A 25,145-nucleotide genomic window follows, 5' to 3' on the forward strand; every position below is an offset into this window, starting at 1 on the left:
GGGAATGTGGGAGGGAAAAGATGAGGGGGCTCGTGAGACGGGGTGTGAGAGGGACGCTCGACTGTTCACCTTCCCCCTCGGCCCCCACTTTCTCATTGTAGCCAAACTTCACGATAATAAAGTGTTTGTCTCCAGTAAATGTCCTTCCTCCTTCTTGAGTCCAGCTGGTGCCTGGCCAGGGGTCGCGGGCGGGGAGTTGAATGGAGGGCGAAGCCCGAAGGAGGGGAAGAGGAGGTGCGCCCACTGGGTGCAGACACTGGGCCGGGTGCTAGGACACGGCAGTGAACAAGGCAGGCGTGGTCCCTGCCCTCGTGGAGCCATGGCCTAGCAGGGAGGACGGAAGGTAGATGGGTCACCCGTACCGGGAGAGGAGAGAGTAGGGTTGGGAGAGGGAGACTGGGGGGCTCAACAGTCCAGACACGGGTGGACACAGGCCCAAAGTGAGGGCTGCAGTTCACCATCTTCCATAACCTTCACCCATCCATGCTCACAGCTGCCCACAAAGATAGAATTATGAAGGGCCTTTTACAGATCAGGAAGCTGAGGTCAAGGTGACAGCTTGGCTTGGACCCCACATTCCAGGCTCTGCACTTCTGTCCCTCGTCAAGCGCTGCCTCTGATCAGGCGGGGAGCCCGCAGCCTTCCTACCTGTCTCGGGCCTCATGGGCTGAAGAGGCCTGAGCTCACACCTGGGGAGACCGGAGGGGCCGCTTCACAGCACAGGTTCAAGACAAACCTCTCTGTGCTCTCAGCTGAAGACGCACATATGCTTCCAGGCTGCCACCACCAGACCAAGGACATCCAGGGGGCCAAGCAGTCCCCAGGTCCCCTCCCAAGACTTTCCCATCCTCAGCTCCTGAGTCACTTCCCACTTCCCTTCCCCATCTGATTCCTTAGAAGGAGGGTCTTGCTGAGTGGGGCTAGAACCCCCAGCTGCACGGCTCAGGGGCTCCCCTCTCCAGTGGGTCCTGAAGACACGGGGCTTGGAGACAAGCAGGCAAAGAAGGGTTAAACAGAGGTCCTGCCTTCGTCCCCCCCTCATCCCTCAGCCCCTCACCCCTCATACCCCCAGTCGTCCTCTTCGGGAGAGGAAAGATCCAACTCCGGGCCAGTCAGACTCTGGGTGGGGCTTGGCCGGGCTGGGGAACATCAGAACAGGACACCCTACCCCAGCACCAGCGGGGCCTTTAGCCAAAACCTCTCCCTTTTCAGAGTAAGTCTGACTTTGCGAGGTGGGGGGAAGCGGCAGGCGGGTATGAGGAAGGGAAGCTGCGCCCACCGCCCCGCCCCGCCCCGCCCCTACCGAGCGCACAGACAGGGGACCCTGAGCCCAGCCCTCCTCCGCGCACCCTCCTGCTTCCTCCACCAGGGACTGCACGGGTCCAAGGCGGAGCCAGCGTTCCCCACCCCCTCGGACACAGGCACCGAGGGATCCATGAGGTCTTTATTTACAAGCCAGCCGAGGTGAACACACCCGTGTAAAAAGAGATAATATACATATATACACATATACACACATACCCTGCACCTGTAAAGTTCCCCGGAGGTAAATCCACCCCTGGGGAGGCGCGCACAGGGGTCGGGCGGGAGGGCTGCAGTGAGACCGCCCGGAGTCAAGGAACCAGGCTGCTCACACGCATCAGGTGCTGGCAGTGGGAAAGGAAATTATGAAAGAAACTGGGAGCCGTCTTAGAGGTCAGAAGTCAGGAATAGGGGAAAGATCTGGAAACCGACCGAGGGCGGTTACATCATGTGGATATGAGCAATGATGTCTCATCTTTGCACACGTCCTTTTCTGAGGCGCCCGGGGCTGGGACCCTCCCTGCCAGCCCCTGCGGTCACTCCAAGCCCCTTAGAGGGCGGCAATGGCTTTGGCGGCCACCTGGCGGCCCAGGGGCAGGCTGAGGTCCGTGATGGCCAGAACCACCTTGGGGCTGGACATGGCTGACACCTTCACCAGTTCCGATACCTGTCAGACAGACAGCTGCTCAGCAAGGTAATGGTGGGTGTGACGTCCAGGAGGAAGGAGCCCTCCCTCCTGGCCGCCGGACCCCAAGCTCTCCTGCGATGTGCTGACCCGCTCTGAGCTGGAGGGTGGGCCAGCGGCCCGGGAGCGCGGCACTCACAGTGGTAAAGGGCATGAACTGCAGGATGCTGCCTCGGCCACCCTGTTCCAGGCAGTCCACGCAGCCCTCCATGAACCACTGCGCAAACTGCGTGTGGGGGCCGGCGGTCCGAGAGCCCAGGATGGAGGAAATGAGCAGGAACAGGTTGGCTGTGAGGAAAGGGTGGCAGGGGGAAGGAGAAGAACTCCATGAGAAGGGTTTGGGAAGAGGTCAGATTCTGGGAGAAGAAAGAAGTGCTAAGGGTGTCCCCCCACATGGGGACCTCAAAAAGAGAAGGTACAAAGGAAAGCTGGGGGCGAGCCAGAGAGGGACGAGACGGGGGCCTGGGGGAGACAGGAGAGCTGGCAATCAGGGGGGACGGAGGGCAGAGGGGAGGAGGGTGGGGAGCGGGGCTGGGAGGCCTCACCCAGGACTCGGTTCAGCGGGTCTCTCATGTTAACTGTGTGTAGCTGGGAAGCTGACAGGTTGCTGCTCATGGACCGGTCCGCTGTGGGGCAAGCGAGGGGCACTGAGCAAACGGCCTCCTGCGTTCCGAACTGCCGCCCACGGGAGCCCTCACTGTCGGGGGTGGAGGGCCCGGCCGGGGAAGATGCTTGGGTCCAGTCACACGGGTCCCAAATACAGGCTTCCCCACAAGCAGGTAAGAGACAAGAACTACCATCTGGTCAGCACCGCCAGGTGCCAATCTGCGGGCTGCATGTGGCTGAAACCGCTGATCCTCACGTCTCCATTTTACAGACAAGGAAGCTGAGACTAAGATTTGCTAAGTAACTAGCCAAAGGTCATAGCACCTTTCCTCTGTTCAAGTGCACCATTGGTCCCCTAGTCCCTAAAAGACCTCAGGGAAACTTCTAGGCTCAGGAGAAATCTCTGGAAACAGGAAAAATTAAATGCCACGTGAGAGCCCTTAGCAGGGAGAGGCGATGACATCTAGGGAAGCAGGTGGAGTTGGGGTGCTCTCCAGGCAGGAGGAGTGGGGGGCAGTCCCAAGTACCAGCCCAGGCCTGCTCCAGGTCTCGGGGCCTGCGCTAGGGGAAGGAAGGTCAGAGCCGTGAGTCGGTGGCACAGACTGTGCCCAAGGCAGTGAACTCACTGCCATGAGGAGTGGGGAAGGGTCAACTATGCACCCCGGGCTGGGACGGGATCTGGGCAGAAGAGCCTCAGCCCTGAGGGAGTGATCCACAGCAACCTTTGGTCGCTCGAGGATAGGAAACAGAGCAGCTGCAGGGGACAGAATGGGGCAGACTCCTCCCACAGCCTCTCTGACCAGCCAGCGAGATGCAGAGGAGCTCTCAGGAGTGAGTTCCCCGGAAAGGAGACAGCCCGCCCGGCCCCTGTCCACACACTCACTGGGACTCGAAAGGATATTTGCATCTTCCTCGTTGGAGCTCAGCAGTCGCATCAGCTTCGAGGGCTGCATGTCATCCAAGGGGAAGAGGCTGATGTAATCCTGGGGGGCAGGAGAGCCACTGTCACCCACAGCTGCAACCCCTGATCTTCCAGGGCCGGAGCTCAGTTCGGAGTCAAGCCCCCATGGGCCGCAGGCAGCATCTCCAGGGGGTCAGCTTCCCTCTCCTCGCCCCTCCCACTACCCTAGGGAGAGACCCTCCCACACAGTCACCCCTGACACAGTGGCCCAGAGGCAGGGACCATGCCTGGCTGCCTGTGCCCGGGAAGGCGCCTCTTACCAGAAGAGGCTCAGTGAACATCGCTGAACAAGCACAAGGGCAATGAACGGGGGAAGGGGCCCCTATCCTACCTCGATGTCTTCGCGCTGTCTCTTCTTTTGGCGGGAGGACGCCTGCCCCTTGTGGGAAGAGTAGGAACTCAGGGCACACCAGACGGCCAGCCTGGCAAAGGGGTCCAGGAAAAGGGGGTAAAATCAAAGAGGCCCCAACGCGGTTTCTGTGCCCATGCTGATCAGGCCCCACCCGACAGGGCTTCCCCACAGCGCAGCTTCCTGGGTGGCCCAGGCAGGGTGCCCCACTCCGGGCTGGGGGGACTTAAGGCTCTCCACAAAATCCTACTTGGCGAGAGCAGTGCCAGGGGGGTCCATGAGGCTGTGCCACTTGGAGGAGTCGGTGAGCAGGCCAGGCAGGATGTGGCCCAGCAGGACCAGGGTCACTTGCTGCATGTCCAGACAGAAGATGGAGTACAGCAGCTCCACCGCCCGCAGCGTGTGCTCCTTCCGCGTCTCCTTCAACAGCTCCTGGAAGGACGGGGCAGAGGAGGACCGAGGAACTGAGGGCCCTCAACGTGGGCAATGACGTCCTGCAACTCCCTTCAGACCCCAGGAGCTCCCGAGGCGAGGACCAGCCTCTGGAGTCCAAGGAATCTTCTCTGCATTCAGTGGGCCTCGCAGAGAAGCCCAGCCGACTGGGCTGGGGGCTGGGAAGCCAGAGGACCAGACCACGCTTGGTCCTGTCAGGCGTTTTCTCAGCTGTCTCCAGTGGTCTGAGGACGCCTGTTCCCCCCAGCCCACACCCACCCCCGACCCCAGACCCCAGTACCTTAATCAGGTTGTTGCAGAACCAGTAGACGCCTCCCATGTGCAGCAGGGTGTCAAAGATGTGGATGGAGCGACTGTCCACCCATCCCTTCTCCAGCACCTTAGCAAATATGTCCGTCAACACCTCCTTGATGGGTCGCTTGGGGGGCAGCAGGTTCCAGTAGGGCATGGTGTCCATGCCCGTGGATGGGAACTTGATCTGTGTGGCCGTCTGCTGCAGCACGTCCGCACACATATGCTCCAGGATGGAGCTCATGATCACCACCCTGATGGGGGGAGGGAAGCGGGAGGGCCTGTGGTTCAGGCAGCAGCAGGTTCAATAGCTGGGGTGGGGGCAGGAACAGGCAGGCCCAACTCTTCCCAGGACTCGGGTTACGGAATTAGCCCCATTCTATGCTGAGGGAGGAGACAAGGGGAAGTTGCAAACCCCTAGGAGACCTGACCCAACGAGTCCTGCTCCGGCACCGGCCTACGGGAGGTGGGGGCACTTGCCTCCCCCAGGTCATTCTAGCAATATATTCATTCATACTTTCTCTCACTCTCTCTCTCCAACTTCCTCCATCCCCCAGGCCTGGGCCCTGACAATCCTCTGGCATAAATAAATACAATCACTTCCGTCTAGGCTGAGTGCTTGCGGGGGTTCCCCACCCAGCCTTGGCCTCCTCCCAAAGTAACTGTTACTTCCAGGACAGGGGCCCAAGGGCTGCCCCACAAGACTTTTCCCGGCCGTTGGTAGCTGGGCAAATATAAGTGTACATCCAGGAATTTTCTCATGAAGAGTCTTTGACAGTGAATGCAGGCCTGGGCCTGAGCGCTAACCGTTCGGGGAACACTGGGGGGCTCTGGGAAAGTCACTATGACTTTCACGGCCACTATTTCCACCTGCCTGATGGAGCCACAGGTTTCCCAGATAGGAGTTAGGGTGCTCAGAATGGATTACGTCACAGAAAACAGCCCATGACTTTTGGGGGAGGATGATGAGGGAGGGGAGGAATAGAGGAGATGGGATTTTACAGATGCTCCCAACCTCATTTCAGCTCAGTGTTGCCACTTCTCTTAAAAGACATCCTGATGGCTACCTTGTGGGTCATCACTCATAACTCATCGCTTGGTGCATGCCCACGTTCATAGCAGCACTATTCACAAAAGCCAAGAAGTGAAAGAAACCCACGTGTCCATCAACCAAGGGAAAGATAAGCAAAATGTAGTATATACATATGATCCAGCCTTAAAAAGGAAGGAAATTCTGACACATGCAATGACATGGTTGAACCTTGGGGACATTACACAAAGTGAGATATGCCCGCCACAAAAAGACAAACACTACATGACTCCACTTACATGGGTACCTAAAGAAGTCAAATTCATAGAAACAGAAAGTAGGATGGTGGTTGCCAGGGGCTGGGGGAAGGACAGGAAGGGGTGCTGTTTAACGGGTCCAGGTTCAGATTTACAAGATGAAAAAGTTCTGGATATCTGTTTCACAACAGTGCGAATATACTTAACACACTATTGAACTGTACCCTTAAAAATGGTTAAGGTGGGGCTTCCCTGGTGGCGCAGTGGTTGAGAGTCCGCCTGCCGATGCAGGGGACGCGGGTTCGTGCCCCGGTCCGGGAAGATCCCGCATGCCGCGGAGCGGCTGGGCTCGTGAGCCATGGCCGCTGAGCCTGTGCGTCCGGAGCCTGTGCTCCACAACGGGAGAGGCCACAACAGTGAGAGGCCCACGTACCGCAAAAAAAAAAAAACTGGTTAAGGTGGTAAACTTTATGTTATGTATTTTTTACTTTTTTTTTTCTTTTTCTTTTCCCTACGGTACGCGGGCCTCTCACTGTTGTGGCCTCTCCCGTTGCGGAGCACAGGCTCCGGACGCAGAGGCTCAGTGGCCATGGCTCACGAGCCCAGCCGCTCCGCGGCATGCGGGATCTTCCCGGACCGGGGCACGAACCCGCGTCCCCTGCATCGGCAGGCGGACTCTCAACCACTGCGCCACCAGGGAAGCCCCCCATATTTTTTTTAAAAAGCTTATGGGATGGGCAAATGAACCAACACCACTGAACTCAACACAGCTGAAGTCGCTAGGGAGGTCCTCCAAGTCCCTGAAAAGCCCAGGCAGGAAAACGGCACAGAAGATAGCTGGGCCTGGAGGGGCAGGGTAGGGAGGGGGTGGGCAGGCCCAAGGCCTATAAAATCTACAGATGGGCTCACAGTTCCTTAAGAGTGACAGAGCTAAGATAACCATTCCGTTCTGGCAAGCCAGCTGCCCAGGACTCGGGCTCCTTGAGGGCAGGAATCAATGCCACGTGGGGTCTGTAGTTCTGACGCACACACAGCGGGTGCTGGATAATAACACTCCCGGCACAGAGACACACACTAAGTGTTGCTGAGTCAGTGAGTGAAGACGTGATTGAGAGCGTGAGTGAGTGAGGAAGAGAGCGAGCAGGTGAGCGGCATGTTCGGGAAGGTAAGAGAAGAGGAAGAGAGCGGTTCCTGGAGGCGCTGGCTTCTCAGGACAGACCTGCAGAGTTCCAGAAGGGAGGGGATGGGCCGCTGACCTCTCGTTGTAGAACTGCAAGGTGTTCTCGCTGTACAGCGGCCCTGCCAGCTGGCGGATCATCTGCAGCGACTTCTCACGCTCGTCCAGCCCCAGCATCCGCACGTGGGCCACAAGCCAGGCCACAGCACACACTGCCAGGCTGCACACCTTCCCCTTGATGTTATCGGTGATTTTCTGGGGGGGTGGGGGGAAGGGTGATGGGGTCACCCTCTTCCCTTCCCTGGCCACCAGTTGCTCTGGCCTCCGTGGGCAGCTCAGAGCGGCAGTGGGATCCAGGGCCATGTTCCACACCTCTTTTCACCACAAGTCTGATTTTCCCCAAGTTCCCTGTGGGGGAGGGAGCAGCTAAGACTATGACTACAAGAAAGATCAAGAGCCACACACAGGCTCCTGGATTAAGGGCCTTTTCGTTCTTATGAAACCTAACAAGCTACCGAAGACTGCCTCAGGGAAGAGAGAAGGCTGCTGGAAAGGTGGGGCTACCTGGATGGACTCAAAGGCCAGCACCCCATTCTCCCAGGCATTGAGGATTTCCAAGATGGCCGCCGAAATGTTGAGACAGGCTTCGTGCCACTTCATCTGCCTACAAGAGGGTGGGAATGGGAGAAAAATCACCACTGGGGGGCGTGGGATGGGCTGAGGGAGAGGGTCTGGGCCCTACCCGCACCACCACCCTTGGAGTGGGCGCCCAGGCCACTGACACCAGCTTTATCTCCGAGGAGTTGTTGAGCAGAGCCACCAGGGACTCCACTTTGGTGGAGTCGGGCCGGAAGCAGGGGTGGTCAGGGTTCAGGATTTTTCCCTCCTCGGGCATGCAGGTCTGCATCCAGGTCTCAAAGAAGAACACCTCTCCTCCCGTGTTTGACTCGGACAGGATCACCTGAGAAAGGAGGGGGTGGAGAGGTGCAGCACGCTGCACCTCGTTTCCTGCCCAGTGGCTCCCCCGCTCCCAGCCTGAAGAACTGGGGACAAATTGGTCTGAGGGAGAAAGACAGGGACTATGCTGCCACCTAGTGGTGGGTGTGGAACTGAAGGATTCAGGACATGACAAGGGGGCATCTATTGACTTGGGGCGGGGACATCTGATTTCTGCAGCCAGGAGAACTAACTGGCTTGGGACATTGACGGGGGTGGGGTGTGGGGGGGTGTGAGGCAGGGAGAGTTATTGGTTGTTACCTTCCCCTTTGTCCCAGGTGCCCCAATCGTGACTGCTCCCCGTCACTCACCTCTGAGCCATAGGTCTGGGCCACGTGGCACAGCATGAGAAAGGAGATGTCAAAGAGCAAGGCTCGAACTGAGGCCGCCTTGGCTGTGAAGGATGAAAAGGCTGACCCCCAGCCTAGGGCAGGGGCCCAAAGGCCTTGTCTGGGTCGGGAGGGGCTCAGGATCTGCCTCAAGGAAGGTCAGGGACCGAGGGGCTCCTTCAAAGCTCTGAGGCTCAGAATCCTTTTCTTGAGTCTCAGTTGGAACATCATCCCTTCCTTGGAACCAGAGACTCCTGAACCCTCCCTTCCCCCAACACCTGACCAAATCGTAACGGGGGATGGAGAGAGACAAAGGGTGGTTTGGGAAGAATGCTTTTCCCAGCATGACCCTCCTTCAAGGCTCCCCAAAAGCTTCAGTCAGTCACCCCTGGGGGAGAACACAGCCTCCCCAGGATGAGCAAAAGCGTCCCCTTCCCTCCCCTGTTCTCTGCCTCCACACCCCTCCTTCAGCACCACTGGGTCTGGGGGTGTGTGGAGCTGACTTACTGCTTTCTTCACTGCGGTGTGTCGTGAATTCGTTCAAACTGCAGAAGGAATGGAGACAGGTCGCATCAACCAGGACAAGGGCTGGGCAGCGGCTGGGGTCAGGGGCTCCGCCCACTCAGAGAGGCGGTCACTAGAGTCTGAATTATGGGTTCAACTTAAAAGGAACACCATTGCTACAGAAACAAGAACTCTTTCTATTTTTAAAAGATTTCCAAGGCCTAGAGAATGGCTCGCTGAATGAACAACATTCTATACATCAAATTCCAGGTCAATCCAAAAAGTCAGCAGAATTTGAGTCCCTTATTAATAAGTGGGTATGAACACAATCCCTTCACATCTGCTGTTCAACACCTCGTCACCTTGCCAAACGCCTCCACTCCATCCTCAGCTGAAGAGAAAACAGCACTTCCTGTCCAGAGAATGGGCCCTTCCCCCAGGTCTCCAGCTGGGATGCTCTGCCTTGGCATCTCTGGGGAGACTCAGACTCCAGTGCCTCACCCTTATTCTGCCTCCTCTTCCTTTGTTTTTTGCTTTCTTTCTTTTTAATATTTATTTATTTATATTTGGCTGTGCCGGGTCTTAGTCGCGGCACACGGGATCGTCACTGCAGCATGCGGGATCTTTCAGTTGTGGCATGTGAACTCTTAGTTGTGGCACGTGAACTCTTAGTTGTGGCATGTGAACTCTTAGTTGCGGCATGTGGGATCTAGTTCCCTGACAAGGGATCAAACCCAGGCCCCCTGCATTGGGAGCACAGAGTCTTAGCCACTGGGCCACCAGGGAAGTCCCCACCTCCTCCTTCACACATGCCTCCCAGACCCTGGTCAGGGGCTCAGGCTTCCTTACTTGATGAATTTCCGGGCAAAGGACTTAAGCTTCCCAGTGGCCGCAGCAGCAGCCAGCAGCAAGTCCAGGCTCTTCCCAGACAGCATGTGGCCCAGGACTCCTAGCAGCCCCTCCGGGGACTTGGAGTGGTCTGCATCCATTGTCTGGGGACAAGACAGGAAATCAAGTCCTGAAGAACACTGAAGATCCCCCCAGATACAGCCTAGCCACAGTTTCTCTCTCTGCATGTCTCCATTAAACGGGATACCAGGACCTGCCATTTAATCGACATCTGACTCCAATCTGGAAATCTGTTCCTTAAATTCTCTGCTCTCCGATCCATTCCTCTCGACTAAACTGGGACGATGGTGCTGGAGTCAGGATGGGCGAGGTCTCTGCTGTGCGATTCAGCGCTGTTTCCACACCCACCACAGCGCCTGGCTGACCAGTGAAGCTCAACAAACACTTGTTTCCAGGGGCGCTTCCCTCACCTTCCCCCTTTCTCTACTTCCAAAGTAACCAGAAGAGAGAGAGGTCCGTGGCCTATTTACTTATCTGGAAGAAGAGGGAAACTGGAAAGAGGGAAGGTGTGCCCTGGTGGCAAGGGGACAGCGCACTCACTTTGAGGATGTTGGTGACGGTGGGCTCCGCGCGGAGGATCAGCCCGGGGTTGGGCTGGATGTTGGCGTTTTCATCTGATTTCAGCTGGGGTGCGTGCTCCCGGTCTGCTTTGCTGTGGCCACAAGAGAAGGTAAGGGAACAGAGATGAATTCCTGACACGCTCCTTAGTCCAGGCCCAGAAGCAGAGGCACAGAGAAGGCGCGAAGCACATAAGCACCAGGGGGCTCGGGGGATGCTTATGAAAGTGCATCCAGTATCGCAATTGCTTCAAATTGCCTCTAGTCATTACATCTGTTTAGAAAGTTCATTTAAGACTGAAGGAAGTTTTACAATTTCTACTTCGATCACAAAGGAGGGCGAGAGTTAAAGCCCTAACAGTGCAAAACCCTGGTCTGGAGAAATCAGTGTCTCCTGTCCCTGGTAACCCTAGGTGTGGTTCCCGTCACCCACACTCAAACCCTCGACAGGAGGGAAAAGGCACCCAGTAGCCCAGTCTGGACATGAGGCGGGTGGTCAAGGGGCCCTTGGGCCAGCCCGGGAGCTCATCCTTACCGCTTGGCCATGAGGTTGTTCGTACTGGCTTCAGACAGAAGCCCCTGCTTGCTACATTCTTGGAGTAGGAAATTTGTACAGTCACAGCTGTGAGGGAAAAAGATGATGGGGGGCCTAGGCATACTGCAGGGGTTACTGAGGGGGAGCCGTGAGGCCTTGCCCAACATCCCCCCTCCTTTAGGGTGAAGGACATTTTGAGTGCCTGAGGGAAGGCAGAGGGGCTTGGGCACTCGGCAACCACGGGGCTGCAGCCTCCTGCCCCTGCCGAGAGGAGGAACAAGGAGCCGGTCCCCTGGTGCTGATCTGGCACAAGGAGCAGGGGAAGAGCCGGAACTCCTTCCAGTTCAGCAAGGTGAGCCGGGGACCTCATACTTGCAGCGCTGGTCAGCTTTGTCCAGCAAGGGTGTGAGCTTCAGCAGGAACTCAAAAGCAGAATTGACATCCTCGGTAAAGTCCTGCAAAGAGACAGAAACTGCCATCTGGCTTCCAGGTCCTCCGCTCCACCCACGGCCCGTGATGCGGGCTCACAAAGACACCCTGCTGGGTACAACAGCCTACAGGTCGGCCGCACCCACTGCTGGCTTCCAGCGACTGGACGAGGACAGTATGGGGCATCACTGCTCCCTGCCATCTCGGCCCTGGTCATCTCAGGCACCCTCGCCTCCGGAGCAGCCTGGCTGCCTTCTGTGCGTGGATGCCCGCAGATGCTCAGGGGACACCCCCCGCTTCCAGCCCTCCCTAGCACAAGAACGCACTACTGCCCAGGTAGGGCCAAGTGACCCTTCCCTTGCCCTTGTTTCTCCAGAGCTGTAACAAGGATTCACCTGTTCCCATGCCAACTCCCCATCTCATTTCTTTAACTTACCTTGTCCCCATGGGAGTATTTCTTCAACTTCACCAAAACCTGTGGAATCTAGAGGGTGAGGCAGGGGGAAAAACAGGAAGCTCAATTTCTTCTCTCTTTCACCCAGAACGAAAGGCATCCCTTCCGTCCCCCTGCTCTGGGTTGAGACAGGAACACTCCTGCCCTGGAAGTGAAAGCACTCAAAGAGCCAAATGAGAAAGCTGACGTCTACCCAAGCGCCCGCTGCCCTCAGCCTGCAGGGCCCAGGAACCCCTCACTGCCGTGGCTCAACAAGGAAATGCTCTAAGTGAAAGTGGGCTCCCGGAGCTGCCCCATGCCAACATGGCTGATGACCAAGCTCCCAGCACCTGTGGGCCAAGACATGGCAGAGGCCTGCCAAGCAGGCTGAACAGCCCTGGGACCTTCAGGGAAAATCAGGGCAACTTGTGCTGGGGGACCTGGCAAGCTGGGCATGAAGTCAGCGGGGAGAAATGCGGGGCAAAGGGCCAGGGTGTCTCCGCTCTTCCTGAGAACCATTCTGAGACTGGTTCTCCATGGCTAACACGTCCCAGGTACCTTGAGGAAAGTGAAAGCTGTCCACTTGAGCTCCCCCGTGCCCTCAGGAGACTCGATGAGGCCCACGAAGCAGGCTTTCCAGATCTCCAGGACAAAGAGCGGGGTGGGGATATGCTGTGGGAAGACCCAAGGGAGAGCATAAGAGGGCGCCCACCCCACTCCCGTCTCCTGACCCCCGGGGGTCAGTGGGTCACAGGAGGGCACCTCCCCGACTCTTGTGCAAGAACCAGGGACAGCAGGTGACACGGCAGAACCATTCCACCTGACAGAACCATGCACGTTCCACCATGAATTAGGAGAAACCCTATTTCTCCCTTGAAAGACCAGAAGAATCCTCCCTGCCGCCCCGGGGACAGAGAAGCAGCCCTGGCCTCCCACCTGCATGCGTTTCACCATCATCAGCTGCTCCACCAGGGGCTGTGTCTCGCCGGTCAGGTTCATGGTGCCCTCAAGCAGGACCACCGCGTGGACTGTGGGGAAGCCAGTCTTGTGCAGCTGCTCAGAGTGCACAGACAGCATGGTGGGGATGCTGAGGGGACACAGAGGGGACAGTGTGCGGGGGGTAAGGGAGAGTCAGAGAGGAGGTGAGAGCAGAGAGGTCAGGGCCCGAGGCCACATCTTCCCTCCGTACCCGGGCCTTTCCTCTCTCCCTTCACCGGATCACCCTGGGAGCAGGTACCTCCTAATGAGCGTGCCACACTGCTCAGCCTGGCTCCGGAGCTGCGGGTTGCTGAGGTTGGCCAGGATCTCCCCAAGCTTCAAGAGACAATGCTCGATAGCAGTCCAGGAGGCTGGCAGAGAAAAGAAAACGCAGAGAATCACGGGGAGCAGAGAGAGAGAGAGACTGGCCCCAAATGCCTTGACTTGGCACCCCCTGGGCCCACAAAAACCACGCAGGGAGGCTTCCCCCGAGGATGGCCTGGAGGCTAGGGGCCTGAGGGCAGCATGCACTGTTTCCAGAAGGGGGGTGAGCACCACTGATGAAGCCGCTAGAAACGATTCCCAGAAGCCCGATTCCTTAGGGGTCGCCCACCGCTGACTTCAGAAACTAGGTACGGCAGAAGACAGGCAGTGACAGAGAAAGGCCCAGGGGGCTTGCAGTCCAGTGGCCAGAACAGGGAGGTGACCACAGATCATTTCGAGAGTGGGCCAGCCTTGCAAGCGGCCACCGCTCTCCACCCCAGCCAAGCTGGATTCCTAAACAGCCTTCTGTGCTTACCTGCTCCCTGTCTGGGCCTTTGCTCTCGCTGTCCTCCCCTCTGCAAAGCCCCTCCTACTCACCTTCTCTCCTCACACTCTCACTGTCCTGCGAGTCTATGTTCAAGCCCCAGCTCCTTTAGCAACTTACCCAACTGGTCCAACCCACTGACCTCTTACTCCTAAATGCCTGAACTCATGGTCTATACCACAGAGTTGGGCACTTCTAAGTCACTTATCCTAGTTACACTTCCAGAGGGTCAAATGATGAATAAGGGCACCAACTAGCCCATTAACCTCCACGTAGCAGAGGGGAAAAAAAACACAAAAAGATAAGACCTGAGATCCAATCAAATTAAGTGAAAAATTCATTCATGTTTCAGCCAATAAACATTTGTCAAGCGCTCAAAAGAGACAAACTGTCAACACAGCCCATTTTTACACAGTGATCATCTTTCTGGACTTTTCATAGCCCATAACCATATTCTGAGAAGTAATAAATATACTAATCCTATAACAAGGTCTTCAACCAGGTCCTAAAGACCTGGGTGTCACTCATTCCAGCATTCTCGTTACAGGAGAACAAGAGATCCTTAGGTAGTCCCAAGCCTCATCAGCAAGACCATGGCCTTCAGGCCCCATGTCCAGAAATACCCGTCTCCCTCCCACCAGGTGATCTGTCTGATCCCGGGCTCTGGAGGGTTCCAACATTTAATATCTGCACTTGAGTCGAGAGGTGTATGGCTCAACAGGCCTGGCAGCAGGCAGGCACTGCATTTAAAGGGATGTTTTAGGCAGCACTCAAACACAAAAGTCATTTGCTTTCAGATGAGTAACATGGAGACAAACACAGCGAATGGATGGTGTGCTTGTCTTGTCCTCTCGTTTTTTCCATGTATATTATGTACTAGCCTTGCTCCCCACTAGCATGTACACTTGTTGAGGGCAGGGACCCTGCCACATGCCCGTTCGGTAGCCCCCGCCCCCACCCCCAGCACCTGGCACAGTGCTGGGCATACAATAATGCTCAGTAAATACCTGTTGGTTGATTGGCTCGGGTGCCACCCTGCCCAAGTCCCTGGGATGTATGCAATGCTTATGGGGAGAAAAAAAAGGAAGTGGGATGATTTCAGATCCTCCTGGAAAAAAGTGGGATGGCATCCTGCCTCTCCCCTCTCAATTAAAGAACCGGCTATGGGAGCAGTGACGGGTGGGGCTCAGGGAACCAGGGGACATACAGGCCTCCTCTAGTTTGGCGATGTGCAGCAGGGCCCGGTTCTTGGTGCTGCTGAGGGTCTTCTCCAGGCGCTGCAGGCACATGGCAAGCTGCTTCTCACCAGCCGCTGGGGTGCCGGCCTCCAGCCCCTCCCGGAGCCGCTCTGCAGAGGCTGCGGTGCAGCGCAGCAGCCAGTGGAGGGCGCTGAGAAGGGCCCGGCACAGCCCGATGCACTCCTCCGCTTTGCCGTGACAGCTACCGGGAAAGGATGCAAACTCTGTCTTTGATCCAAAGGCTGAAATCCGACCCACACCCATGTTCCCCAGAGTGCCTGGCGCTCCCTTACTAGGGAAGAAAGTTGGGAAGCTTGCAAAGTCCTGGGGAAGACTGCCCTGCTGGCTTTCACTGGATAAGATTTCAAATGAGCTACTCCAAATAGAGAAGAGACACTTTAGTCCTAAGGGAGTAAGTAGAAAAGGATGTGGATGGGCGGGTGCAGACAAGCAGGTGGGAAGAAGTGTGGGAACCAAGAGAGGTGGCCTGAGCCTGTATGCCGGGAGCTTCTCCTTTACGCTAAGATAATGCTGGAAGGCGGTGAGCTCCTCATCCCCGCCATTACCTCAGTCGGTCACAAAACATGTCCATGATATCCAGCAAAGCCTGGACACACAGGTCCCGGGAAAAGTCATCAAACTGTGGAGAGAACAGTGGCGATGCGACGGGGTGTCCCAGTCACACCCCGGTCTCAAACATGAGGCAGCTGGCGCATTCAGGAGTCCTGCTCATCTTTCCTCCAACCCCAGGTTTCAGACTCGGCAGCCTTTCAACATGGGAAATGGGCTCCTGATGGCCAGTGCCCACTTCCTAGGATCCCCCTCCCTCTAATGGAAGGCAGCCGTGCCAGCCAGAGGCATGCTGTGTTGCCTGCCCAGCCACAGAGGTCACTCGATCAGAGCAGTCAAGGAGGTGGGGCCCCATCTGTCACTACCGTATCTCTGTCCCCCCATCCCCCATCTAGCCTGTGAGTGGCCATGGTCATACCTTACTGATAGCTGTGAGGACGGACGAGTAGGACACCATCTGGAGGGAAGGAAGAAAGATAAAGTTCAGACAACTGGTGTCTGAGAGGAACAAAACAGACACTTAAAGTTGCTCCTAAAATCTCAACCCCTTCAAGAGGCCTTCCACAAGCCCAGAGGCCGTAACACCAGGCACTGTGTCCATCCCTGCTTCCATCAAACTATGATTGACAGCACCAGCATAAACCCACTAAGAAGATGATTTGGGGGGCTTCCCTGGTGGCGCAGTGGTTGAGAGTCCGCCTGCCGATGCAGGGGACGTGGCTTCGTGCCCCGGTCTGGGAAGATCCCACGTGCCGCGGAGCGGCTGGGCCCGTGAGCCATGGCCGCGGAGCCTGCACGTCCGGAGCCTGTGCTCCGTAGAGGGAGGGGCCACAACGGTGAGAGGCCCGCGTATGGCAAAAAAAAAAAAAAAAGAAGATGATTTGGGGGTATTCAAAGGGGCCACACACTGTCCACCGTATAGTACAAGGTTTGACTGCTGGTGGGCAGAAGAATGGACATGAGTGAGGTCATGTTACTGTCCTCCTGCAACTCCTACCAAGGGTGATTTTATCTGGACAAGAACTGGAGACATAGGACCTGTTCCTGCAATGAATAGGTGGTAACTCCACTTTGAAATAGGAAGTGAATTTCAATACACACACTCATTCTCTAGGATACCTTCAGGACACCACCCAAAGCTGAAATCCTTTCTCGGTGCTCCAAGTAATCCCCTTAGACCCATCATTACACAGTGGGTACCTGCTGCCCCCACCAAACTAGGAGCTCCTTGAAGACAAGGGTGCTTAGGGAAGGTGGGAGGGAGACGCAAGAGGGAGGAGATATGGGGATATATGTATACATATAGCTGATTCACTTTGTTATACAGCAGAAACTAACACAATGTTGTAAAGCAGTTATACTCCAATAAAGGTGTTAAAAAAAAAAAAAAGACAAGGGTGCTTTTACTCAGTGACCACCATCAACTTGTTAATGTTTGTAGAATGAATCAGTAAAACACACCTTTTGATCAATATTTCTCAAAGTAGCTTCCAAAGCTGCACTGTCCGACAGGGAAGCCACTAGCCACATATGGCTGTTTAAGTTTAAATTAAAGTTAAATAACATTAAAAATTCAGTTCCTTAGTCATAGTAACCACATTTCAGGTGCTCAACAGCCACATGGGGCTAGTGGCTGCTGTACTGGACAGTGCAGATATAGAACATTTTTATCACTATAGAAAGTTCTATTGGGGGATGCTGTTCCAAAGGGTCCTCAAGATGTTAAAAACTTTTACACATGCACACACATACACAGAGCTTCTGTGTGATATGAATTTGAGAAACCCTGAAATAAACATGTACAAAGAGCTTTTTTTAAGGGTTCTTTTAGTAAAGAGATTTCTTTAGTATAGGACTGCTCTTACCCATAATAATATACTTGTTTACAATGAGACTCTCTGAGATCACTGGAGATGAAGCAAGCAATATTTTTCCAATTTATTTGACCAAGGAATCTCATTTAACTAGTATCTGCAAAACACATTTTGCAAAATGCCATCTGAACAGCAAGATCCCTGAGAATAGAAATAGTGCTAAATTTATATGTTTCCCTAGAACCTAGTCTGGGGCCTACCATATAGTAGAACTGCTTTGGTTTGATGAATTCTAGTAACTAGCATTCTGAAAAAATTTTACCTTAAACACAAATTTCTATTAGTAGAACCTATTATCACCATTATAAGATTAGAGATGTAGTTCAAAAGAAATAATCTGTCCTGAATGAAATCAAACCTTACAGAGAGCTTTTAAGTTGTCATATTTTAAAAAAATAATTATAGCATGCTGATCAAACATGAATAATACTATAGAAAATAGTTACAATTCTATACTCAAAATCAGTGGCAAAATATACCAAAATAAAAAGCAGAATACAATGCCAGAAACTGTCAGGATAATCACCTGCCTCATAGGTTGTCTTCACTAGAGGAAAAGAAATTTCCAAAGATTTAAGAAGAAACCTAGGGCTTCCCTGGTGGCACAGTGGTTAAGAATCCGCCTGCCAATGCAGGGGACACGGGTTCGAGTCCTGGTCCAGGAAGATCTCACATGCCGCGGAGCAACTAAGCCCGTTCACCACAACAACTGAGCTTACGCTCTAGAGCCCGCGAGCCACAACTACTGAAGCCCGCGAGCCACAGCTACTGAAGCCCACGAGCCGCAACTACTGAAGCCTGTGCACCTAGAGCCCGTGCTCCGCAGCAGGAGAAGCCACTGCAATGAGAAGCCCGTGCACCGCAAGGAAGAGTAGCCCCCGCTCGCCGCAACTAGAGAAAGCCCGCGCGCAGCAACGAAGACCCAACGCAGCCAAAAACAATAAATAAATTTTAAAAAAAGAAGAAGAAAGCTAAGTCACCCTCAATGACTCAGTATGGCAAATTTTACATGCTTGGCAATGCCTTCCATGTAAAATTTCTCCCTCACATGAACAGGCTGCTCTCTGTTCAGACATTTTTTAACCAGTATTCTTGGATAAAGAGGAACAAAACACACAGAGGACTTAAATACACAATTAGCGTTTAGTGCCACTCTCAGCGGGTCATGCTGTGAAGCACTAGCTGGTGTCTGACAAGGACCAGAAAGTTGGGAGCCTGCCTGGCAGGATGACCATAACATTCCAGGCGAGTGTTTGTTTATTAATAACTGATGTCCCCATAGCAAGAGCTTGGAAGTGAACTGAACCTTGTTGGATACCAACCGGAAGGGGGAGCTGGATGTTTCCACTAGAAACTGACCCCAAACTACCACAAGAGGAAGCCCCAATTCTGTATGTTCTAAGGGATGCTGTGAGTTACCATGAATTTATCGTCTCCAAATTCCGAATTGCGTTCAGTGAATTTCTGCTAACAGTATCGATAAAGCCCCCTACTCTAAAGACCAAAAATACTTGCCACGTGGTGAACTGTTTTTTCACAGCAGGACTTATAACTTATCTCAGTCCTCCTGTATCTATCAACGTAGAAGCTCTAAACTACCACCAGCCCCCGAGGCTGGAGCCCACTGACGCAGCCCAGGGCCCACCTGGCCAGCCCAGAGAGACCCTGCAGCTACTCTCTAACCCCCTTCTCTTCTTCATATTCGACGCCTTCAGCTACTCCTAAGTGCCCTCTACACGCACAGCACTGGACCAAAGAGCCTCTTGACTCGGAGGGAAGAATAAATGACTACTTTTGCATACGGCACGTTACAAGTCAGGGAGGTCTTGCACATATATTTATTTCTCACTCACTGGTACTTCAGCCTCTTCCTCTCACCTGCCTTTGCCACCAGTCTACGCATCTCAAGATGCTTCTCTTCTTAAAAGAAACTCCCGCAGGCCCTATACTTCCAATTAACCACCACGCTCTCCTCACCGTCACAGGAGTTCTCTGCACTCCACCTCCCCATCTTCCAGTCACAGTGCGACCCACTCCAATCACTTCTGTCCTTCCCACTGCATGAAATCTCTCATTAAGCTCATCAACAACCTTGTTAAACCCCATGGACACTTCTCAGTTCTGATCTCGCTGACCTCTCAGCAGCATCTCACACCAGGAAACACCTCCTCATCCTTCGGTCCTCTCCTCCCTGGGCTTTTCTTTTTTGGGGCCACGCCTTGAGGCATGCTGAATCTTAGTTCCCCAACCAGGGCTCGAACCCCCGGCCTCTGCATTGGAAGCACGGAGTCTTAACCACTGGACTGCCAGGGAAGTGCCCCCTGGGCTTTTCTTGATACCACACTCCCTTGTTTTCCTTCTTTCCTCATTGGCCCCTTCTTTTCAGACCCTTATGAGGAATTCTTTTCCTATGTGTGTTCCTTAAATGTGACTGGCTCCTTAGAAACATGGCTTGGGTCACTTCTTTGCTCCGTCTGCACGCTCTCTCCGGGTAAATCTCATCCGTGCCCATAGCTTCAATTACCACCTGCGGCTGACAACTCCTAAACCGTAGCTCCAGCCATGACCTCTCCTCCTGAGTCCCAGACATCGATGTTCTACTGCCTACTGAGTGTCTTCTCTTTGACAGCCCACACAGGCGCTTTCCACGAAACAAGGCCAGAATGAAACAAGGCTTCTCCACCCCTCATCTGCAATGCCAGCAACAGTCCTGCTCTTCTCCCACCGTCTCCTTACGATCCCATCAGCCATCCAGATGTCCAAACCAGACACCTAGACACTGGCCTTGACTTCTTCCTCTCCCTCACACCTTTCATCCAGGTAATCACCAAGTCCTTGCAATGCCACTTCCTAATTTGTTCTTGAATTCATCTTTTTTTTTTTCTGCTGCCACTTCTCAAGTTTATGTTAGTATCATCTCTTACCTGAATCACTGCAACAGCCGAAATCAGGGGCTGGAAAACAACAGCTCACAAGCTAAATCTGGCTCATCACCTTTTTTGTAAATAAAGCTGCATCAGGACACAGCCATGTCCACTTACTTCTATATGGCCTACACGTTATAGGCCTGCTAACAGAGACCATACAGCCTGCTAAGCTGAAAGCATTTACTATCTGGTCCTTTACAGAAAAACTGTCTCCCCGCTTTCTGTCTTACCTCCCTCCAACTCATTCTTCAAATTGCAATCAGAGTGATCTTTCTAAAATTGATCCACAAATCCCACAAATCCACAGAGTCAAGGAAACCCCAATCAAAATGCAAAAGGCCTTTTTAAGGAACTTAAGTTGAGTCTAAAATCTGTCTGGAAAAGAAAATGCCTGAAAATAGCCAAGAAATTTTTGAAAAATAAAACAACTAAGGGAACACTTCCCTAACAAGATATCAAACATACTATAAAGGTATAGTAATTAAAACAGTAAAGTACTGGTACAAGAAAAGACAAATATGTCAATGAAATATACTAGAATGTCAAGAAATAGACCCTAGTCTGTAAGAGAATTTAAGATATGACAAAGAATGGCCTATTCAATAAAGGCAGTTGAGCCAATTGTCCATCTATTTGGAAAAATAAATAAATTTGGATCTCTTCCTCACACCAGAATAAGTTTTAAATGGATTAAACAAAGTGAAGTGTTGGCAGAAATTAAAGACTATATTTTGATCCTTGGAGCAGGGAAGCCCTTATGCAAGACAAAAGCCATATAGAGGAAAAAATGGTTAAATCTGACAACAAATACATATTTAAAATTCTGGGGAGGGACCTCCCTGGTGGTCCAATGGTCAAGAATCCGCCTTCCGATGCAGGGGACGCAGGTTCGATCCCTGGTCAGGGAGCTAAGATCCCACATACCACGGGGCAACTAAGGCCGTGCGCTCTAGAGCCCGTGAGCCTGAACTAGAGAGAAGTCCACGCCCACAACGAAGATCCCGTGTGCCGCAGCTAAGACCCAATGTAGCCAAATAAATAAATATTTTAAAAATTAATAATAAAATAAAATTCTGGGGAATTCCCTGGTAGTCCAGTGGTTAGGACTCCACGCTTTCACTGCCGAGGGCCTGGGTTCAATGCCTGGTTGGGTAACTAAGATCCTGCAAGGCACACGGTGCAGTGAAAATAAATAAATAAGATTCTGCATGCTAAAAAAATAAAATGATAAAGTAAAAAAGTGATAGAAAATTTAAAACATAAAAAACAGACAATGATTACAAGATAGAATACACTAAAAAGACTTAAAAATCAGTAAGAATTCTTGGAGTGATGAAAATGTTCTAAATTGACTGTGGTGATGGTTGCACAATTCTAAATATACTAAAAACCAGTGAATTGTACACCTTAAATGGGTAAACTGTATGGTATGTGACTTATATCTCAAATAAAGCTGTTACTACAAAATTTAAGAAAACAAACTAATGACAGAAAAATGGGCAAATGATATTCATAAGTAATTCACACAATATACACAAAGAGCCAATAAACATATGAAAAAATATGCTCAATATCACCATCATGGAAATACATCTTATAACATGTTGTAATTTTTTGCCTCTCTAGAAAATCATCTTAGAAGATTCAACCTTGGCAAAGGTGTGGGAAAATACTATCAAGCGCTATAGGGCAGGTGTAAACTGATACAATCCTTTTTTTGAGGGCAGTCTGCAGGATCAACTGTAATTTAATATGTGGGCACTCTTCAAATCAGCAATTCCATTTCTAGGCATCTATCCTAGGGAAATAGTCCCAGATATGCAGAGGCAAGTACAAGAATGTTCAGTGAAACCTTGACTATAACAGTAAAAAATTTAAAACAACTTAAATTACACTACATATGGAACATTAGGCAGCAGTTAGAAAGAAAAAGGTAGGGACTTCCCTGGTGGCGCAGTGGTTGAGAGTCTGCCTGCCGATGCAGTGGATGCGGGTTCGTGCCCCGGTCTGGGAGGATCCCGCATGCCGCGGAGCGGCTGGGCCCGTGAGCCATGGCTGCTGAGCCTGCGCGTCCGGAGCCTGTGCTCCGCAACAGGAGGGGCCACAGCAGTGAGGGGCCCACGTACCACACACACAAAAAAAAAGGTAGGGGCTTCCCTGGTGGCACAGGGGTTAAGAATCCGCCTGCCAATGCAGGGGACATGGGTTCGAGCCCTGGTCCAGGAAGATTCCACATGCCGCAGAGCAACTAAGCCCATGTGCCACAACTACTGAGCCTGTGCTCTAGAGCCCGCGCACCACAACTACTGAAGCCCGTGAGCCTAGAGCCCATGCTCCACAACGAGAAGCCACCACAGTTGAGAAGCCCGTGCACTGCAACGAAGAGTAGCCCCCACTAGCCACAACTAGAGAAAGCCGGCACACAGCGATGAAGACCCAACGCAGCCAAAAATAAATAAAAAATAATAAATAAATTTATTTTAAAAAAAGAACAAGGTAGATGAATATGTGCCAACAACACAGAAAGCAGACTTGATGCCAAGAGGAAAAAGGAAGCATAAGAACCATGAGCCAGCTGAGGAATACTACTCAGCTTTTTTTTTTTTTTTAAGATTTATTATTTATTTATTTATATTTATTTTTGGCTGCGTCGGGTCTTAGTTGCGGCACACGGGATCCTTATTGAGGCATGCAGGATCTTCTGTTGCGGGTGCGCGGGCTTCTCTCTAGTTGCGGTGTGTGGGTTTTCTCTTTAGTTGTGGCACACAGGCTCCGGGGCGCGTGGGCTCTGTAGTTGTGGCATGCGGGTTCCAGAGACCGTGGACTCTGTAGTTTGCAGCATGCAGGCTCTCTAGTTGAGGCATGCGAGCTCAGTAGTTGTGGCATGCGGGCTTAGTTGCCCCGCAGCTTGTGGGATCTTAGTTCCCTGACCAGGGATCAAACCCATGTCCCCTGCATTGTAAGGTGGATTCTTTACTGCTGGACCACCAGGGAAGTCACTACTCAGCAATTTAAAAAAAAGAATGAAGGGCTTCCCTGGTGGCACAGTGGTTAAGAATCCGCCTGCTGATGCAGGGGACACGGGTTCGTGCCCCGGTCCGGGAAGATCCCACATGCCGCGGAGCGGCTGGGCCCGTGAGCCATGGCTGCTGAGCCTGCGCGTCCGGAGCCTGTGCTCCGCAACGGGAGAGGCCACAACAGTGAGAGGCCCGCATACCGCAAAAAAAATAAAAATAAAAAAAAATAAAATGTTCTCCCCTTTTCAAACTAAATACCTGATGTGTGAGGCCAGATTTCCTTCATATACTTCAGCTGAAACAGCCTACTGCAACAACTGAATGCAGAAGCAGCTATGAGAATTCAGCTGTATTCTATTAAGCCAAATTAAAGAGATTTGCAAAAATGTAAAACAATGCCACTTTCCTCACTAATTTTTTTGTTTGTTTTGTAAAATATGGTTATTTTTCTTTAAAATCTTACTTATATTAATATATAATGGGTTTACTTTTTATTATTTTTAAATACATAGTTTTTACATTTCTCAGCTTTCATTTTTAAAGTGGTAAATATGAATAGATTTAATACATCTAAACAAAAGCTCTGTAGGAGACTCAATTTTTAAGAATACAAAATGTCCTGAGACCAAAACTGCTACTCTAGCCATACCACATTACTTTTTTCAGTTCCTAAACATCATGTGATGTTTGTCTCCCAGCCGTTGCATATGCTTTTCTCTCTGCCTTGTACACGCTCATCAATCTGCCTGGCTAACTCCCACTCAACACTCACGTCTTGGTTTAAACATCACTTCCTACCCGGTTGCTCAGACTGGATTAGGTATCCCTCCTATGTACTCCCATAGTACTCTGTCCGAGGCTATATCATAGTCCCATCCTGTGACTGACTGCTTATTTACATGCCTGTATTACCCACTATATTCCTTGAGTGCTTGGATTAGACCTTGTTCACAGCTAAATCCCCAGAGCCTATGGCACCGTCTGGCACATACAAGCATCTGTGAATATTTACTGATAGACTAAGTTAATGTAATATTCATCATAACCAATGAAGTATTATTATTTTCACAAGAAAACTGAGGCCCAGAGAAATGATGTGTTCAAACAAATTCACCTAGAGAGTGTGAGCTGACAACTGTATTCCAAGTCTTTTACCTTCAAACCCTCATTCTCTGGCATAGGTGGAAGAGTTTACCTGGGAACTAATGGCATACTTCAGGTAGGACAGGATGAGAGGATTGGGGGAAGGTCCAATCATGGCCTGCTCCAGTAGAGCTTCTGCAAGGGGAATAACACAGGAAGACTGAGTGGTTACAGCACTTCTGGGTTCAGCCCTCCCATCCTTCCTTCCTACTTCACTAGAGACCTGCTAGGTTGAGAATGTCCCAGGTGGCTCCTTTGGGAAAGAATTTCTTCATGTTGATCGCCCACTGGTAGTCACTCCACCGCTCCTTCCAAGCTTGCAAAATGGCTTGCTTCAGGTTCACCACCTTCATGATTTTACTCTGAGGAGGCGGGGCCGGTGGCGGTCAGCCTTGAGGGGAAGTCGAGCTAGAGAAGGGGCGAGGGGATCCTGAGGAAAAGAACGGGGGGCGGGGGGGCGTGCAGCACAGAGTTAAATGGAATGGAGAAGATACAGAACGATTAAAGGGAGGCAGAACTAGAACGGGAAAAAGGAGAAAGGGGCAAAGTAGGGATCCTGTCAGGTTTTTCCCTCCTGAATCAACTTTCTCTAAACTGGAGCACTAAGAAGAGGGTGTCAAAGGGGCTTAATACGAAGAATAAATGGGTAGCAAGGGGTTAAGCCAGTTCCGGTTGCCTAAATACGCCCTTAGCTCTGGCTGCGTCCCTCAGCCACTACCACCCCAAATCCAGATCCTCCCCCCCCACATTCCCTCCACCTTCCCCAACCCTAAAACTATAATTCCCT

At 52.4% G+C, this 25,145-nt stretch overlaps 1 protein-coding gene across 3 annotated transcripts; it reads right to left on the bottom strand.

The window, feature by feature from the left end:
* Positions 1-1,445: 1,445 nt before the first annotated feature.
* Positions 1,446-24,735, bottom strand: MED24 (mediator complex subunit 24; the record flags this gene model as incomplete). Of its 3 annotated transcripts, XM_079728655.1 has the most annotated exons (26): positions 1,446-1,969; positions 2,127-2,275; positions 2,533-2,613; positions 3,477-3,576; positions 3,886-3,976; positions 4,154-4,335; positions 4,637-4,901; positions 7,191-7,366; positions 7,676-7,771; positions 7,890-8,072; positions 8,419-8,501; positions 8,944-8,981; positions 9,790-9,932; positions 10,390-10,501; positions 10,942-11,028; positions 11,314-11,396; positions 11,807-11,854; positions 12,362-12,475; positions 12,740-12,890; positions 13,041-13,152; positions 14,597-14,653; positions 14,797-15,029; positions 15,394-15,467; positions 15,816-15,854; positions 24,411-24,493; positions 24,582-24,732. In XM_079728655.1, the coding sequence occupies 26 exons, from the start codon at positions 24,709-24,711 to the stop codon at positions 1,853-1,855; spliced, it is 3,027 nt and encodes a 1,008-aa protein (XP_079584781.1). In that variant the 3' UTR covers positions 1,446-1,852. The 3 variants fall into 3 exon arrangements, with proteins under 3 accessions (XP_079584781.1, XP_079584782.1, XP_079584780.1); XM_079728656.1 differs by lacking the exon at positions 14,597-14,653 and having other exon boundaries at positions 24,582-24,735; XM_079728654.1 differs by lacking the exons at positions 14,597-14,653; positions 15,816-15,854 and having other exon boundaries at positions 24,582-24,711.
* Between the last annotated feature and the right edge of the window lie 410 nt (positions 24,736-25,145).

The sequence above is a fragment of the Hyperoodon ampullatus genome (genome assembly GCF_949752795.1).
Source record: "Hyperoodon ampullatus genome assembly, contig: scaffold_514, whole genome shotgun sequence".
Lineage (NCBI taxonomy): Eukaryota > Metazoa > Chordata > Mammalia > Artiodactyla > Ziphiidae > Hyperoodon > Hyperoodon ampullatus.